This window comes from Mus musculus, chromosome 7 (assembly GCF_000001635.26).
Source record: "Mus musculus strain C57BL/6J chromosome 7, GRCm38.p6 C57BL/6J".
Taxonomy (NCBI): Eukaryota; Metazoa; Chordata; class Mammalia; order Rodentia; family Muridae; genus Mus; species Mus musculus.
Window position 1 is genome coordinate 66847909 of NC_000073.6, and position 19823 is coordinate 66867731.

A 19823-nucleotide genomic window follows, 5' to 3' on the forward strand; every position below is an offset into this window, starting at 1 on the left:
TAAGAGGATCATGATTTATCTTTAAGCTCATTTATAAATGTGATTTTTCACTTTAAATACTCAGTGCTGCCTTAGAAATTTAACATCCAGTTTTGTTTTTAATTTCTCTTGGCTCTCTGAAATCAAGCCTTTCAGTAGTTTGAGATTATATAAGCCCTTCTTTTAAGCCTAGCAACCCCACCTTACAAACACAGGCAGGCCTGAGGTCTTCACACACCCTGATACTGTTTCTAAGATGACCATTTGAAATTAGGATACAAAGTCAATTCCATCAGACACTCTTGGTTTCTCTCAAATGCTGCAAGTTTGGGGTGGAAATTTATAAGCCACCCTCCACCCCCTAGTAATTAAAACGATGCATGGGAGTGGCTACTTTGTCTTGGTGTTTCCTTTTATATATCCTCAAGGAAGAGCAAGCTACATTTTCTCACTAGGGATATAGTGTTCTGGCTCAGCAGTTTGAAAGGTCCATCCCGTCCACAGTGGACCACCATACTAACTCTGCACTTTGGACATAGATTCTCATTTATCCCATGCTAGGCTCAAACTCTTGATCCTCCTGCTTCAGTCTCTCAAGAGCTGGGATTATGAGTATGTACCACCACACCTCGCTCAAATAGACCGCTGAGATTTATTTAACGTGTATGGCTATTTTGTTCGCATGTATGCCTATGCACCCCATGTACACCGTACTCAAGGAGGCCAAAAGAAGGGGTTAGTTCCCCTGAAACGGGAGGTAACAGACAGTGTGAGCCACCACATGGGTGCTGGGAGCCAAACCCAGGTCCTCTGCAAGAGCAGCTGCTCATAACCTCCTAGCTGAGGCATGCCCCCTCTCAGCACCTCAGATGGACTTGGAAGGGGGTGCTTTTTAGGGCTTCAAATACAGCTCAGTTGTAGAGTACTCGGCTAGTATGTCACTGTTCGTGCAAGGCCTAGGTTCAACCCCAGCCACCACCACCCCCTCTGTGTGTGTGTGTGTGTGTGTGTGTGTGTGTGTGTGTGTGTGTGTGTGAGTGCATATGTGTTAGTATAAGAGTGGGATGGGTGGGAGGGAGGAAGAGAGAGATATTAAATGGTGCAGGGCTGGCAAGACGGCCTAGTGGGTAAAGATGCTTGCCAGCAAGCCTAACATGGTAGAAGGAAAGAACTGACTCCCAGAAGTTGTCCTTGACTTTCTCATACATACATGTGTGTGTGCATGCCTGCGTGCGCCATCTTTTCTGAAAGCAAGCTTTGGAAAATAGATACTGGTGATGACGGCATCCCACAGCAGTTTCAACCCCACTGTGCTGGTTTCATGACAAGTTGACACAAGCTAGAGTCATTTGGGAAGAGGAATTCTCAACTGAGAAAATGTTCCTTGAGATTGATCCCGTAGGCAAGTCTGTAGGGCATTTTCTTAATTAGTGATTGATTGAAGGAAGGCCCAGCCCATTGTGTAGGCTGAGCAAGCTAGTAAGACCTGCATGGTCTCCCCAGCATTTCCTACCCCAACTTCTCTTGCGAATGCTGTGATCTGCAGTGGGAAGTAAACCCTCTCCTACCAAGTTGGTTTGGTCATGGTGGTGTATTATCACAGCAATAGAACCTTTATCTAAGACACCACCCATCCAAACCACAGCATAACTACTCAGTGAGATATTCTTAAATCAGGTGGAGAGCGTTGTGGGGCTCAGCAGCAGACAGAAGCACAAGCCCAGACATGGCAAACCAAAGCATAGCCAACGTACTGCTGGGGCCACGAGCGTGCGTGGAAGGAGGATGACCAATGTCTTGTCTTCTCCTTTCTGGGCAGGTTGGCCTCATCCAGCTTGAGCAGGAGCAAGTTTTCATCCAGCCCCTCAACTCCTCAGGGGGCCCATTCATTGGAAGAGAGCATCTGATCAGACGCAAATGGGCCTCCACCCCCAGCCCTGCTACGGAGGTGGAGGGACCGAGGCAGCGCTGCAAAGTAGTGACAGGTGAGTCTAGTCAGCAGCGGAGGGGTTGGAATGCAGCCCCCCCCCCCCACAGCTGACACTCTGTGGGTCACATGGGCTGAGGCCATAGGTGAAGACTTGCCTTCTTGACACAGTCATGTGTCACATGGTGTCAGGGCCATGATTCTAAGAAGGCTTTTATTAGTCAATTTCCTTTCTGCATGAACATCATAGAGTTGTGGGCTTAGGTTAAGATGGCTACAATGTTGCCAGGTGGTAGAATCTTATAGGACCGCGGCAGCTGCATTTATCATCTGTTGTTAATAGAAACAGTGTTACTGGCATCTGAGAATATTTTGGAAGCAGTGCTCTTGTCCCCAAAGCCATTTTCTTTTGGCGCATGGTAGTGTTAACATTTCATGCGTAACTGCCCTTTGAGAAAGTTTTATTTCTGCAAGGAACGCAGGATCGCCTTGGAATGGAGCCTTAGTTCTCTGTTCTGTTTTTCCATGTCAGGGTTTCTCTGTGTAGCCCTGGCTGGCCTGGAACTTGGTTTATAGACTAGGCTAGCCTTGAATTCAGGGATCCTTTTGTCTCTTACTCTTGAGTGCTGGGATTAGAGGTGTGCACTATTATGCCTGGCTTCAGAGCCTTAGTTTTAAGCATCAGGAGCAAGTAGATACCAAGCACCAGATGGGCAGTATGGCTGGGATACAATGTTCCCTACTCTGATGAGACCCCTCTGAACTTTCCTGCTTTTTTTTTTTTTTTTTTTTTTTGTATGCTGGTCCTCAGCCTTGGAGTTATGGGAGTTATAATGAAAGTTGTTAGGGCAACCCAGGCCAGCAGCATCTACATCACCTGGAAACTTTTCAGTACATATGTCCTCTGGCCTCACGTCAGACCGGCAGTGTCTAGAGGGCCACAGCTGGGTCCGGTCACCGGGGATTCAGATACATGATCTGGTGTGAAAACCACCACTGAAAAAGTGCCATTTAGGGAACAGGGGTTGGGGAGGAGGAGATGACTTAGTTGGTAAAGTCCGTGGCACACAATCATGAAGACCTAGAACCCACAGAAAGAGCAGGTATGGAGGAACACATCTGTAATCCCAGCACTGGGAGCAGGGACAGGTGGATTCCTGGGTGTAGTTGCCGGGCTACCCTTGCTGAATTGGTGAGTGCCTGGTTCAGTGAGAGAATGTCTCAGAATGTAAGGGAGTGACTGAACAAGTTGCCTGATGTTGCCCTCCAGCATCCACACACACACACACACACACACACACACACACACGTATGTACATACACCCATACACACACATGTAGACACACTGAAAACATGCTTATATACACCCTGCCCCCAGTATCATTTACTTAGTGGTTCTCTCAAATCCTGGGCTAATTGGTCTGAGGTGTGACTTGGGTATCAGTGTTTAAAAACGTGACATCAAGTTTGGGTCCATTCTACACCTCCATTTGAACAACTGTGGGCTATCAGGTATGTAAGCATATCTGTTGTGTTACTAGCAGAGTGTCTGAAAAACGTTCCCTGGCCAAGTGGGAGAATCCGCATCTTCAGGTAGTGTTTCTTCCTGGCTGGGTCCCGCTTTCCTTGTTCAGAGTTTATCGGAAAGCTACAGAGGTGTCCTGTGGCTCTGTTTGGTGTTCTAGTTTCCTTGGAAGTAAATCAGGATTGCTTTGCAGTCTAGCTCAGCCATGGCCTGGGATTGTTGTTTGTTTCCCTTCTTAGGCTGTTGGCCTGTGGCAGGGAGGGGTCGCAGCCAACTGGATGAGTGAGTCCACAGAGAGAGACTGCTGCCCCAATTACAGGGGTTTTCTTAATTGCTGTCCACACCCACATTCCAACAAATGTTGGGAATACAGACCTCAGTGAAACATCAATAGTCACTAAAATGCCCTTTAATGGGATTCAGGGGTTTTTGACTCATGGGTATGAACTTTATAGGTCAGTTTCATTGGACCATTTTTCCCCCCACCCCTCATTATCAGAACAGCTATTAATTGTTTGTCAATGTTTGTGTGGTGTCTGCAGCTGACCTGCTGTGCACATGGGTTCAGAGGCTGCGACTCTGCTCTGCTCTTTTTCGGTCCTGGTGGTATGTTAGCATCACCTGGAGAGTTTGGCCAACTGCTCATATCTACCTGCTTTAGCTGGTCTGGAGCATGACCTGAGCATCTGACCATGCAACACTCCCTCACCCAGCAGCAGGGATGCTCAGCCCTTTGATGTTGGGATTTGATGTCAATCTGTAAGTGTGTTCAGAAGATCCATAGTTATTCTGTCACACATGTGGCCTGCAGGTTGGATGATCCCACAGAATAATACCCAATGGGAAAGCTGCATCTGTGGGCCATTGAGGGCGAGCTTTCTCAGCTGAGAGCCATCATGTAGGGCCACACAGTGAAGTGAAGGGCAGATGGGTTTTATTTGCCTCACTCAAGTGAGCACCCATCAGCTGCCAGTCTGTGACCCGCAGCCCAGTATGTCTGCCAGGGAGCTAATGGGATGTTTATCTGATGACCTGCTTCCATCCTCTTTGAGGGAACAACAACCAGAATTGCTGAGCAATTAACAAATGGTGCTGGTGTTTGCGTTTTTGTGCTCACAGCTAATTTTGGAACACATTCTGAGACTGCTTAGCTATTAATGGAGGAAATAAAATGGGGAGTCAGGGTGGGGCAGATGTGGTAGAGACTAAGTTAACTGCTGCTATGCAGGCTGCAGAGAAAATTTCCCTCAAGACTTATACCAGCTTCTTCTGAGGTGCTGGTATGTGACACAGGTTACAGTCTGGGGTAGGGACGTGACACTGGAGACAGAAGTATACCATCCTTTGGCTCCTTTCTGTTTTGCGTGACATCCTTAGCCCACGCCTCTGCTGTGTTGAGAAAGATGTTGGCCTTTTATTGGACTTAGCTAATAAGACTTTTCTCATTTGGATTAGCTTTTCTAACCCTGCGCTTTAGGACTTGGAGAAAAATAACTTCCTGGCACACCAGCAAAGAACATTCTTGACGTTTTCTATGAAGGTTGATCAGATTAATCTGAGCTTCCCAGAGTAACAGAGTCTATCTAGATGAAATAAATGGCTATAGATTTCACCACAGTGAACCTAGATTGATCCTTTCTTTACTGCTTGGTTCTTAGACTTGACCCCAGACTGGCCTGACTGGTTTCTTCGGGTGAGGAGAATCTAACAGGGCTACCCTGAATCACTGAACCTACCTGAGACATGAGCTTCAGTGACTATCTAGTAGCTTGTGTCTGGATAGGAGAGGAACTAGAGGGAGCAATACAGCCAGTGGTCACCGGCAGGCAGGAGGAAGAGCCTCCTTCCCAGAGATACTGTTGGGCTTGGGGAAACCCTAGTGGGCTCCTGGTAAAGGCAGGGGCTGATTCTTCACCCTTTAGGCATTTCTTCATGAAGTAGACTCCTAGTTTTCAATATGGCAAGAAAATATGGAATCTGCAGACTTTTTTATTCGGGGTACCATCATGAAGGCCTTTGGCTATTTTCGAGAGCTGGAATGGTACTTCAGACACGTGGACATGCTCTGTGAACTTTACAATTGAACAGCCTCCCTGCTTTGTCTTTTCTTCTGTGCCTGCTTGACTTCCTCGCCGTCGTCAGTGTCGCATGAAGGCGGCAGAAGTCAAGACAGACATTAGTTCACAGTGGTATTTTGAGAAGAGGGATTCCAGCACCGTTTTGAGCAACTGTGAGCTCATTAGAATATAGATTTGCTCCAGAGTGGGGGCTTCACAGCGCTGAGGGATGTTTACAAAGTTCTTATCATTTCTTTGTGAACCTTTTCTAGTATTGTCTGGTGCACGCATAGTAATAAAAGTCATTTTTGATGAGTGTCTAGAAGATAGCACAACTTTTTAGAAATTTTATATTGCTAATTGGTATAAAAATTTGCATGTCTAATCCTGCATATATATGGTATTTATACATAGCTGGCCAGGGCTTGGGCTTTATCTCAACGAAGATTCATTAGTTAGAAACAAAGGTGATCAAACTGGCTCAAATACTAAAACATTGGCCTGAGCTTACAGGGTTGATGGCTGGGCTTCAGGTTTCGCTTGACCTAATCTTTATGTAATTTCTTTGTTCTCAGCAATCCGTGTCAGCTGACAAAGGCAGCTCCAATGGGGGTAAGGCCTTCTTCTGATTGAGATTTGAGGAAGGCCAGCTTGCATTACTGTCAGTTTGCCACTGCATTCAACTATGTGGAGTCAGAATCGATCATATCTGCTTCAGGAAGAGTATCGATCCTATTCCCCAGGTGACTGTGGGCTACTACTCTGCCTGCTGTCCCTGGCCTGACTTCCTGCAAACCACCACGCTCTAGGCTAATGTATGGTAGCGTAGATTTATATGGCATCCTACCTTGGCCTAAGCCAGCTTTCCAGCTCCACAGTTGATATATGGCGGATTCTTTCCTGTTTCCACAGTGAATAATTTAAGCTGATCAGCTCCTCTCATCCACCAGGGAGAAGGCTGAGCTGGTTCTCACTCACTTAGGAAGGGCTAACTCCTCTGAGATGGCTTCCTCTAGACCAGTGGTTCTCAGCCTGGGGGACTGAAGGACCCTTTCACTGGGTTGCCTAAGGTCATCATCAATACCAAATTTTTACAGTACAATTCATAGCTGTAGCAAAATTACAGTTATGAAGTAGCAAAGAAAGTAATTTGATGGTTGGAGTCACCACAACATGAGGAACTGTGTCGAAGGGTCTCAGCATTAGGAAGGTTGAGAACAACCGCTGGACTTGACTTTGAGATGTTAACTCATTGGTGAGGTTTTATTATAATAAAATAATAATAATAAATAATAATGGTAAATAGACAATGTATATGATTTTTCTCTGATTTTGCCCAGTGTTCATTGTTGGGAATAGTGGTCTTTCATGTTCTGTATCTTATCTGCAGTAAGAAATGGATGGAGAGACGGGGAGGTGGCTCAGCAGGCAAAGCCTTTGTCATGCAAGAATGAGGGGTGGAAGTTTATCCCCAGCACCCAAGCTGATGATGTAGGATGTTCATGGTAACCTGTGAGACCAGCTGTATTGATGAGCTCTGGGTTCAAGTGAGAGATCCTGCCTCAGATATAAGGAGGAGGGCGACTGGGGAAGCTACCCTATGTCACTTCTGGCCTGCACACTCACATATGTAGACATGCTTGTATACTCCTCCACATGTATCCACACGCATGCAAATATGCAGATATCCCATTACAATACATATTCCAAAAATGGAATTAAACTGCTACTTTGAGTTTCTCCAACTCAGTATTTGATATACCTATTTGCATATAATTTGCAAGATGTTTTTCTGTGAACCACTAATTGCAGATACTAATGTTTGATAATTATTATGCCACAAGAAACAGAAGGAAGACTTGAGTCAGAAGCTCAATTCTGGTTCCCTTTAGTGAGACTTATCTTAGTGCACCTCTGTCTCAGGCTGCTGGGACTTCTATAACAAAATGTCACTGAAGTGGGGCTTAAAACTTTCCCCAGTTGTGGAGGCTAGAAGTCCAAGGTCAGGGGTTGGCCAGGATGGTCTTTCTGAGGCTCTGAGAGGCACAGTTGTTGCAGACCTTTCTCCTTAGTTCTTAAATGCCTGTCTCCCTACTGCATGTCTTCTTAGGGACCCTCTTTAGTGACTTCATGTGAGGCAGTGGGGGGTTGGAACTTGGGGATTTGGGGACAGGAAACAATTGAGCTCCTCCCGGCCTCTGTTTTCTTTTTTTCTCATCTGGAACATGGAGATTACCACAACATGCAGTTTACCATTCTGTACAGAAATGATGATGGCCGTCTTGCCTGCTTCTCCCAGTTGTTGGCCAACAGTGCCGGTGATGGGGTTGGTACCACTTCCACTGCTGAGAGATGCAGCTAAGGGCATCTCATGGTGCCTGGCTGAGAAAGAAGTGTAAGTGCAGATACCATGGTTGGCATGTCACTTCCTCCATGTTTCCTTTGGAGATCTCGGACAAGTTTGGAACAACAGCCTCTCTGGCCTTCTTTTCCCTCTTCTATGACAGAACGGTGTCTTCCTGAGCTCTCAGGAGTACCCAGTCAGTGTGTACTGGCACTTAGACACTAGTAAACAATTGGCCATTTCTGCACCGACCATGGTTGGATTATCTATATGCTCATTCTTCATTGTCAAGACACCATTGCTCCAGTGTCCTGGTTCTAGATTCAGGCCAGGGAGGGGCTTCCCCAGAGCACTGAGTGGGGACCCAGAGGTTCCCATGGCTACAGTTGTTCCTGACATCCTTCTCAGAAGTAAATTTTGTTTTGTGGACAAAATAAAACAAAACAAACAAAACCCAAGGTTTTGTTTTTCAAGATTGAAATGTTCCCCTGAAGGTAGGTCCCAGGCTTAAGTTTTCCCCTCACTAGCCCTCTGGTCCCTTCCAGCCTGGTTGGGGATAGGAGACTAAGGAAATAAACAAAGAGAGTGCAATTTAATTTTAGTATTGGAACATCAGGCACAGACACCACCACCGCCCTGAACCAAAACCAGAGAGCTGCTCTCGGAGCATTTGCTGTGCTAATGTCTGGGTGCAGTTGTTTCATGGAGAAGTGAATGTTCACGGCCCTCATACTCTGCTCGGACATGCTCTCCAGAAGAAGCTGCCATGCGATGCTGAAGTGGCTCCTTCACATCCCACTCTCTTACAGAGTGCGCGCCGCGTGTTGTAGTTTCCATGTTTAAAGCCTGCGTAAATGCTTTCACATTGGGCAGCTTACATTTAGCACTCACAGTAACAGCTTCCAGCCTTATCAGTGCTGATGGATGCAAGTGAAGCCCATTGGAGCCACTGCAGAAGCTCGCCTACGAATGTCTGCAAGGCATTGGCTTTCTCTCCCCTACTGCCTTTTACTTTCTATTTCTTCAATTGATAAGTTATGATAATTGTTTGATTTTTCTATGTGTTGTCAGTTTATTCTGTGTTCAAATGTCTCAGTGTATTGCCCTAGCTAGTCTGGCACTCTGGGGCTCACATGATCCTCCTGTCTCAGCTTCCAGGGCAGTTGGTACCATAGGCACATGCCATCATGTCTGGCTCTATTTATTTTTATTTGATTTATTTAGATAATTAAAGATTTATTTATGCACGTATGTGTTAAGACATACCTTTGTATGTGTGCCTGTGTTAGTATACCTTCTTGCACATGTGTGGATATGTGTGAGTATGCTTATGCAAGCATGTGTCTGTGTGTGTCTTTGTGTGTGTATATGTGTGTATGTATATGTATATATGTGTATATGTATGTGTGTATATGTGTGTATACATGTATGTGTGTATCTTTGTATGCGTGTGTGTATATATATGTGTGCATCTTTTTGTGTGTATATGTGTGTATACGTATGTGTGTGTGTCTTTTGTGTGTGTGTGTGTGTGTGTGTGTGTGTGTGTGTATAGAGGCCATGAGAGCATGCCAGGCATCTTCCTCTGTCATTCTCCACCTATTCTTTTAGAAGCAGGGTCCCTTTTTCTGAGTCGAGGGCTTGCATTCTCTCAACTAGATTGGAAGCCAGCAAGCCCTGCCTTTGCCTCAGTCTTGGGTCTGGAGTTATCAGAGTATACAAGATGTCTGTCTGTTACCTGAGTGCTAGCACCCCAACTTTGACCCTATATTTGTTCTCAGTACTGAGCCCTCTTTTCCTTCCTGCCTGCCTGCCTTCTTGCCTTTTGAAAAAATACTCTTTTTAGTCCTGTTGATTTCTCCTTCATTTCTTTCAGAATACCTATTGAATTAAATTTTTATCTTTCAAAATCTTTTTATTTTTCCCTCTTGGGATAGGTCTTATTAAATATCCTAGGCTGACATGGAACTTTCTATGTCTCCATGACTGGCTTTGAACTGGTTATGCTCCTGCCTCTAATCTCTTTCTTGAATGCTAGGATTCATGTGTGAGCCAGCTGGCTCGTTAGTCATTTTAATTTGCATATTTGAGATGGTGCATTTTGCTTTTAGCTCACTTTTAGCTGCAGACAGCTTCTGACATGTACTGTTCTTAGTACCCAGTTCTAAATGCTCTCCAGTTGCCACAAGGGTTTGTATGTTTATTTGTTTGCTTATTAGAGAAACAGTACAATAGAGTGGTTAAGAATTTAGAGATGGGTCTACTGGGTTTGAAGGAATGGCTTTCTCCCATAGTAGCTCAAATGACCACAACACATGGTATTCTTATAACCCACTTAGACTATAACCCGTACAGATTCTTAGCCATTTAAAATGATGATTTAGAATTCTGTGTATAGTGACTGGAGAGCATGCTCATGTGACATTTTTTTTTTTCAGTCTTTTTCGTAGTCCCCGTATCTCTGCCGAGGATTTTAGTCTTTTCGTCCATCACGAGCACATTTTCCTTCAAATCCTTGGGCATGGTGATAATTGCTACTTGAGCGTTCCTGCGTGCTACCCTAACATCTGGGACATTTGGTTTCCTATCCATTGTCTTTTCCTCTTGAAAGTAGGTCACATGCTCCCAATTCTTGGCATGTCAAGTAATTTTGGATTGTGCTCTGGATGTTGTAAACATCGTATTGTGGAGACATCGGGTTCTGTTCCTCTGGAGAATGTCTTAGTAGAAACAGTTTTACTGGACTCAGATTACAACATGTGTATCTTGGGTGGCAGCTCAAACCTCAGTTAGTTCTTTAAACAATTTCAAAAATGTGTTCTTTGAGAATGTGACACATGTATACAATAAAATAGGGTCATAGCCACGCCCATTTCCCTCTTCTGACACTCCCTCATTTCGCCCCAACACACACTCCACTCCCCGGCTTCATGTCTTCCTCCCCTCTTTTTTAAAATAGAGGATTTTCTGCCAGCGAGGGGGTGTGTCTAAGCAATATCTAACCTACCCTTGGCCTCATAAGGTTCCAATTACAAACCAAAGTTTGAGTCCGTCTAAGTTCATCCTGGGAAACCAAGGTGCTTATTAAGGATTGCTTACAAAGACTGGGTGAGAGTTGCAAGCAGAAGAAAGGGCTACTTACTCTAAAGCAGCCACACTGGAGAGTCTGCGCCTTGTACGGATGATAGCTTTCCTATAGCTCCGTCCATGGAGCCCCCTGCCTGGTCCTCCCCAGCCTCCCAGAGGCCACTTGCAATTAGGATAGGCTTACATATAACTGACTGGGAGGAGTAGCTGGCTACTCCAGGGAGGGTTCCAGTGGCCCTCCTCACAACCTCCTTTGATGACGGAAAGGCAGCGGTTAGCATGCCTGGTTGTGATAATCTCTTGCTAGCAGGCACAGCTGAATCATGAAGATGCAGTCTGGTTCAGAGGAGAGTCCTTTAAAAAACATTTAAAAAATGAAGTTTACTTTATGCATATGTGTATTTTGCTTGCATATATGTCTGTATGTACATCCATGCCTGGTACATTTGAAAGCGAGAAGAGAGTGTCAACCCTATTGAAACTGGAGTTACACACACTGCCATGAGGGTGCTGAGGCTCAAACAGATTCTCTGGACAGTAGCTGATGCTTTTAATTGCTGAGCCATCTGTCTAGCTCCAAAGGATACTTCCGTACGTCGCCAAGTAAGTCCAATTAGTACTTCCCATGTGTGGGTACGTGTAGGAGTACCTACTGAAGCATGGATAATTTACCAGTTACCACTGAGAATTATTATTCTCACTCCCTGGGTAGCCATTCACTCCCAATCATTCTTCAGTAAGAGGTGGGGTCTTATAAGTTCCTCTCCAAGCTGCAGGTTCAGCTGGCTTGAACTTGTGCAGAGAACCACACATCCTATGCGTTCCTGAGAGGAGTAGCCAGGTCTGATCCAGGAGAAAGTACTCCTTCCCAGTCCCCGCCTCTTCACGTGCTTTTATGCTTCCCTCTTCACCGTGTTCCCCGAGCCTCCATGACAGTGAGATAAAGATGCTCCACCTAGGACTGAGTACCCACAGTCATTCATTCTCAGCACCTTGATCAGCTACAAGTCAGTGCATTGACTCGGATTTGCACAGACTGCACCGCGAAAAGCATCTCTAACTGAATCCAAAAGCAGCTCAGGACTGTGACTATAAACATGATTTGAAGGCAATTTATCAGAGGACCATTTAGCTAAATACTAATAGGTCCCACTCTAGGGCCCCTGACCTTGCTAGCCATGCCTGTTTGTTCAGGTTTACAGCATCAGGCACAGATTACTTTCTATGGAGCAGGCCTGAAACCCAATCAGAAAACAGCCGATTGGCTCATAGCTATCACGCCACTATTGCATACATAGGTGATTCGTACTTGGAGGGTCGGTGTTGTCACATGCAGGGATGTCTTTTCTCCCCCAGCAGACCGGATAGAACCTTCTGGCACTGTGGAAGCTGGCTAGCAAGGAGGAGTTTTCCTGACTGATTTGAAATGGATTTCTCTATGTCCTGCAGCCAAACTTTGTGTTGTCTTACCACGTGCTCTGGTGGCTAACCAAGAGCAGTGGTGATAGCCTGTATTGCTTCGGAGCCCCTGGGGCTTCTGTGCCCAGTAAGTCATAGGGAGGTACATGCCTGGCACTGCAATTTTTATTTAATAGCCCATGTCTTCTGGTAGTATATTGTGTATCCATGCAGGGTACCTTCATTCAAATTCCTTTTGAAGAATTATATTTTAAAATTCGCTTACTAACTAGTGGGTTTCTATTAGGCTTTTTAAAGCACATCCTTTGTATTGTAAGCGCCACCCAAGCCCACTCTATCAATTAACCACCCCATCCTTAATTAAATCTTTATCCCCCAGAAGCCTCCTCTCATCCATGTCTCATATATCCTGCTGTCGTTCCGTTTACACTTCTGATTGGGCTGTAAAAGAGTAGGTTTGCACAAGGCGTTCTCATACGCCCTTCGGTTCCTCTATACTGAGCTGCCAGACTGTCCATATAGGGTGAAACTTCTCCATAGTGACTGGTCAGGGGTTGACCTCATTTTGTCCTCTGGCCCTGTAGGTTGCAAGGACTATAGGCTCTCAGCACACACCACATAAGCCTTCTCTACCCCCTCCTATGCTGTTCTCTCTGACCCTGTGTTGACTTCCCCAGAATCTTTCTACATTGCCCGTTTTCTGATGCCTTCCTGTGTTGTGGGCCTTTACATTTTATTCAAGCTTGGAGTTGTCTGCTGGAGGTTGGGGTCCCAAGAAGCCTCTTGGCCACACTGTCTTTCATATACCATGGATTCTTAAATCTTATAGATTTGGTTTGATTTCCAAATCTCTCTCTCCCTCTTACTCTCCCTCTCTCCTTCCTTCTTTCTCTCCCCACCTGCCCTGTGTGTGTGTCTTAATCTAGAAAATAGATTATAAAACCATGTGTTTCTTCTGTGTGTGTGTGGACATATGCCATGACTTATAGAGGTCAGAGGACAACTTGGGGACTTGGGTTGTTGATTCTCTTCTCTCATGTGAGTCCTAGGATTCAAACCCAGGTTGTCAGGCTGGGTAGCTGTGCCTTTACCATCTGAGCCATTTTTCCAGCCCTGGCATTTTTGTTTTAATAAATGTGGTGGGTGGGTTGTTTTTTATTTGTTTGTTTGTTTGGTTTTGGTGTGGGTGTGTGTATGTGTTAAAATGTATATTCTCTAATTTCTGCGAACAGTGTTCATTCGCTCAAAGTTATCCTGTTCTCGTTATTTTGAGAATGCCTGACGTATTTCGTGTGTGAGTGTGTGTGCTTGTGTGTATGTGTGATATTGTGTGCGTGTGATCTAAAGGTAACAACCACAACACTGACATAATGCATTGCTAGTGGAGGGAGGAGGGAGGAGGGAAAACCTGGCCAAACTAATAGAAGGGGCAGCAGTGATACTACTACCACACAAGCAGAGAAAAAACGTGGTACATGAAATAGAAAACAAAATTTAATATGGTATAAAGGAACTCAATATCACTGACACCATAAATACAAAAATATTCCCTTACCGCTGAACAGAGAGAATCCTGAATTGGGGTTTGTTCACAATTCAAATGATATTCCTTTATGTTGCTGTTGAAACAGGCTCACACCCACTCTATGGCCGAGCTGGGGACTGTACCAGAGCTCCTGCGTGGCGGGCAAGCACACCACCAACAGTACCACCTGCTCAGTGTGATATATACTGCCTTTTGTTTTCTCCTTTTATTTTTTTAAAGGATCATTTATTTCATATGGATGAGTGTGTTGCCTGAATGTATACCTGTGTACCCCATGTGTGCCTGGTGCCCACTGGGGTCGTCAGAGAGCATCAGATCCACTGGAACTGCTGAGTCTATGTGGGTGCTGAAGCCAAGCTTGGTCCCTCTGCTGCTGAGCCCCATGATGCTCTCCACCTGACTTTTTTTTTTTTTTAAATGTCCTCAGTCATCTTTATATTCTGTATTCTGGAGAGCTCTTTCCCATTGGTTCCCTAGATCAGTAGATTTCTCCCTCACTGGATCTAAACTATTTGGTCTTTCCTTGGGGTTTTGATTTGAACAATTCTGTATGTCTCAAAGTTCTCTTTCTCTCCAGTTCCATCTCTCATGGTGTCTTATTTCAGCTTTCTTTTACCTCTTATCACCGAACCGCATCTGAGCCTAGTCATATGATGTCTTTTTTGAGTAATTACTTATGAATTTCTTGAGGCTGCTGACTGATGTCACACATCCTCACTGGTCCTTGCCACTGGACAACATAACAAACAATGGCTTCTCACTGTCTTGGCACAAGTATTTGAACCTTTCAGCTGATGGATTCTTTTCTTTTTCTTTTTCTTTTCTTTTAAAGATTTATTTATTTTATGAGTACACTGTAGCTGTCTTCAGACACACCAGAAGAGGGCATTGGATTCCATTACAGATGGTTGGGAGCCACCATGTGGTTGCTGGGAATTGAACTCAAGACCTCTGAAAGAGCAGTCAGTGCTCTTAACTGCTGAGCTATCTCTCCAGCCCCGCAGCAGATAGATTCTTCAGATCACACCCCACTCACTCACTGTTCTGGGTGTGACATTTCTTTACATTTCTAATACCTGAAAATTTTGCCTTTTTTACTTTGCATTTGCTAAAGTGTTGTTTTAGCCCTTTCTGTCTGTCTGCTATTACAAAATGTTATAAGCTATGTAGCTTATGAGTAGTAGAGAGGACATCTGTTTCTTGGAGTTCCGAAATCTGGGAAGTCAAAGATACAGGCACTGGCAGATTGGGTGAGTGCTGATGGGCTTTTTCAGAGCTGGTGGCTCTCTGTGCTAGGAAAGAAGTTGCAATCAAGATTTGGGGAGTCTTGGTTGGAAGGAGTTTCTGATTCCCAGAAGTGTTGGTCGGGATGGGTAAAGGGACTGTAGCCCCCCAGTCTGATAGCTCAGACTCTACCAGGAAACGATGGTATTCAGATGTGGGCTGTCTTCTGTTCATTCTGAATTGATGGTAGGTTGCTTCATGGTCTGAGACTGGTACCTGGAGCCTTGATGGAATGTTGTCCATTGCCTGACTGCCTTCTGGCCCATCCTGTATCCCTCTCCATAGCCTCAGCACCTTTAATAGTTCTGCCATGACTCTGAGATTGAATAGAAACTTCCGCTGGTTTCTGCCCTTGCATCAGACAGAACCTGTGTGGGTTTTGTTCTGTCTCCTAGCAACAGGGCTTCCTTACTTCTCTATCCTTGGTTTAAAATGCCCTTGTCCTGGGTGCTCTGCTCTATTCCCATCCTCTTCTCCCCTGTCTCTAGAGGATCACTAAGCCAAGATGTCTACACAAGTTTCACAAAGCTGGGATGTCTTCACGTTTTTTCTCCCTTGTGTTTGGATTGGACAGAGGGATGAGCATCCGCTAGGCAAACCTTCCCCCACTGAGCTGCATCCCCAGGCCCTCTGTACTTCCTTTGGCTGCCTTGATATGCCTGACACCTTTCCACCCTGTAACAGCCCCATGCTATCTCCTCCTATGTCTGTCGCTGTCATACATCCGGCATTCAGCTGCCCAGCTTAGCATTGACCACAGAGGCTGCCTGTGACCCATGGCATGCCTGCCCCTACCAGCCAGACCCCAAAGGTTCTTACCCAATACTTTCCAGGCACTGGACTCAAAGTCCTAGTCTCTCAGTGTGCCCTCTCTCTATGCTCTCCCCTTTACTTCACGTCTGCTTCTTATTTTGGTAGAGTTGCAAAGAGCATTAGCACACCCACTGCCCCAACCCACCAACTGATATTTTCCCCAATTGCTTATGTGTTGATCCCCTTCCTGCCACCCTCCCAATCTTTCTATTTAAAACCTGCCTTGGTTAGCTTTGTCTGTCAACTTGAAACAAACCTAATGGCACCTGAGAGTAACCTCAACCCAAGGCTTGCCTCCATCAGATGCCCCTGGGGCATTTTCTTAATTGCTAGCTGACATAGGGGCGGGGGTCAGCCCACTGTGAGTTGTGCCTCCCGTTGGCAGGTTGGCCTGGGCTCTATAAGAAAGGTTGCTGAACATGAACCTGGAAGCAAGCCAGCGAGCAGTGTTCCTTCATGGTCCCCGCTTAGGTTCCTGTGTTCAGGTGTCTGCCCTTGGGTTGATGCATGGGCTGTAACCTTATTGGCCAAATGAGCCCGCCCTTTCTCTAAGTTTGTTAAGGTCAGCAATTTATCCCAGAAATGAAAGCAAGCTAGTGCACTACCCTTCCTCATGTACTTTCTCTGAGTTGCTGGCAGGCAATCTGCAGACCCCCTGTCCACCTTCATCTGCACGGTCTATACACTTCTGGAAGCTCATTCTCACCGTGGCAGTAAACCACGGTGCCGTTCACTGCAAATGCATGCATGTGTGTATGACATATATGCCCGAGTGTTGGCATGTTATGTGTGTGCATGGAGGACATCCGAGGACAGCATTTAGGAGCTGGTTCTTGTTCCTCTCCTGTCACAGTGGGTTCCCAGCTCACACCCAAGTCACCAGGCCTTCATGGCAAGTGCTTTCAGTCATGAAGCCATCTTGCTAGCCCCACAATTCAGCTTAGATTCGCACCTTGTGTTTGAGTGTCATGTCTCCCTACTCGTCTCCAATCTGGGTCAGCTCCTTAGTGTTTGTTTTTCTAGATATTTAATCTCTCTCTCTCTCTCTCTCTCTCTCTCTCTCTCTCTCTCTCTCTCTCTCTTTCTCTCTCTCCAGAAATGATAATATGGTAATATGGGATGTCTTGCTTAGAGTTACTATCACTGCAATGAAATATCATGACCCGAAGCAAGTCGGGAGGAAAGGGTTTATTTAGCTTCTGTATCTACATCACTGAAGGAAGTCAGGTTAGAAACTCAAACAGGAAAGAAACCTGAGGTAGGAGTTGATGTAGAAGCCCTGGAGGGATGCTGCTTACTGACTTGCTCCCCCATGACTTGCTCAGCCTGCTTTCTTATAGAATCCAGGACTCCCAGCCTAGGGATGACACCACCCACAATGGGCTAGGCCCAACCGTATCATTCACTAATTAAGAAAATGCTCAACAGGCCTGCCTGCAGCCCAGTCTTACAGAGACATTTTTCTCAATTGATGTTCCCTCCTTTCAGATAACTCTATACTATGTCAAGTGGCATAAGACTAGCCAACACAAGGATATCTGCAGGTTTACTTTTGTCTGGTGTTTCATCATAATTGTATTGGCAAGAGTTATGGGAAAGATTCTGTGTTCTCCTGGGTGGGTCTTACTGTAGGCACTGGCAGTCTGACTACATTCAGTGCTGGGTGAAGTTTGAGTTTCGAGGTTAACACAGGTCAAGTTTCAGTCTTTCCATATGCAGTTTTCCAGGAGCTTGGAGGAATTTCGAGATGATATAGATATCACAGGTATCGGATTCTGCTCCAGCTCTCCCTCACACCAGCATTGTCGTCTCTCTGGTCTTCCCTGTGTTCCCGTGAAGCTTTGAAACGCTGACTCTCAGAGGCCCAGCTCCTCTCCCACTCTTTCAGCTGTTGTCCTCCTGTAAGGAGGGCTTCTTTCTCTCCTCCATGACTTAGGGATTTACATTTGTGTGGACTTGTTGACTCCTTTTATTCCACAAATCCTCACTTATATGTATTTACTGTGATGCTCAAACTACCTCAGACTTGGCCAGTGAGCGTGTAATTGTTAGAAATTAGACATGGCTATTGTATTTTCCGATGGCTTTTAGAGCATTATGTAGACATGCATATGGTTTTCCCCTTAGATGTATTAATGTGGTCTATTATGTCAATGGTTTCCTAATATACCAACCTGAAAGTCCTGGGAAAAAAAGATCCCACTGGGTTTAGTTTATTATTTCCTTCAACTGATGGTAGATTTTTGCTTGCCAGAGTTTTACCTGAATATTCTACATCCATAATTTAGATGTATGTATGTGTCTGTGAAAGTGTGTTTATCTGTGACTGTGTATATCTATGTATCTGTGAATGTGTGTGTGTGTCTGTCTGTCTGTCTGTCTGTCTCACTTTGGACATTGACATGACACTGGCTCTATAAAAATGTGGACTTTTCTTCAGTGTTCTGGGACAGTTTATGAATCACACAAGCCGTCTGGTCTGCAAAGGTTGGTTTGGTCCAGTCCCTCCCGGAGCCATCCCAACATGGCACTCTTTGTGACTGGGATTCCTTTGAACTTTCCTCCTTTCATTAAAGCCGACCTGCTTACCTTTGTGTTTCCATGGAAACACTTCTACTATGTGATGTTTTCCTTACATCCTTACATCGTCACCCAACCTTTCCCAGAGAGGTGCATAAAGTTCCTCTTGTACTTGATGTATTAGGAAGTCATTCTTGCTTTAATGAGATTCAAACAAGGTTGAAGACGTTCTGGTCACACGGTCTTCGTATGTTCAAGGCAGACCTTTTAGCCAGGGAGAGACCTTTTTGGTCCATCTTTGTACTGCTCTTGGGTTTGGCGGCCCAAGTGAGGTACTGCTTGCTTATCTAGCAGGTCCACCCTGACAGCCTTCCTTGGTGTTCTGGAAAGCCTGGATGCTTTGTCTGTCTCCTGAGCATCGGACTTCGTTGTCTGCTGTTCATCATCTCAGCTGTGTCCAGGACACGCTGGCTTGGGGGCCACACTCAGCCACTCAGGCATCACTTTCCTATGGCTGCTATACCACAGACTCAGTCGCCTAAAATAACACAGACAGTTCTCTTCCAGTCTGGGAGGTCAGAAGTCTAAAATCATTTGCACTGGATGTCAGCAAGATGCTGGATGCTCTGTGAACGAACGGAATCTGTTCCCTCACCTCATCCAGCTACCACAATCCTTGGCTCACAGTCCCTCTCTGCTTCCTCCAGCTCCACAACCAGTGACATTTCTCACGCTGCGTCCCTCTGCTGGCTCTCTTCTGTAACTGAATGCCCTTCCACCTGCCTCAGGGTTCTAAAATGACATCTGCCGAGTCCCTGTCCCCACGCAAGATACTAGTTCCATGAGTTTTGGACATTAGGACATAGGCAACTTTAGAAAGCCTCATGCAACCCAGAAAGGCATTCGTTTGTTACTCCCACCTTCCTGCCAGCACAAAGTAACTTCTCCTTTCATATCTGTTCAGCGTGTTTCCGCCCAGAACACGACGATACCACCGGGGGACAAGCATAATGCTTCCGTCTCGGACATTGCTAATACTCTGTCTTGAGAGAGAGGCTGAAATATCAACACGGAGACAATGAGACAGAGCACCATGCCATTTTTTATGGCTGCCCCTGAACCCTTTTTTCCCACACACCATTCTGCCAAACAGAGGAGCTGGGCAAGCAGCTATGCCATCTCTCCCCGGTTCTCCTCTGGGCTCTTATGCAACTCACACCCATCCCACTTTAGTAACTCAAAGCAGAGAAGGCCTCCAGCTTAAATAGGAAAATCTGCCTGGCGCTGCAGACGGATCAAAAAAATGCATGGTTTATTATTT

General features: G+C 45.6%; 1 protein-coding gene across 5 annotated transcripts in view; it reads left to right on the forward strand.

The window, feature by feature from the left end:
* Positions 1-19823, forward strand: part of Adamts17 (a disintegrin-like and metallopeptidase (reprolysin type) with thrombospondin type 1 motif, 17) — a 313473-nt gene that overhangs the window by 8210 nt on the left and 285440 nt on the right. For all 5 annotated transcript variants that reach the window (XM_030242472.1, XM_006540842.4, XM_006540843.4 and 2 more), the window contains exon 3: positions 1799-1964. Coding sequence is in view for 4 of the 5 variants with exons in the window: in XM_006540842.4 (XP_006540905.1) it covers positions 1799-1964 (166 nt within the window). In the remaining variant the exon portion in view is untranslated. The remainder of the gene's footprint in view (positions 1-1798; positions 1965-19823) is intronic.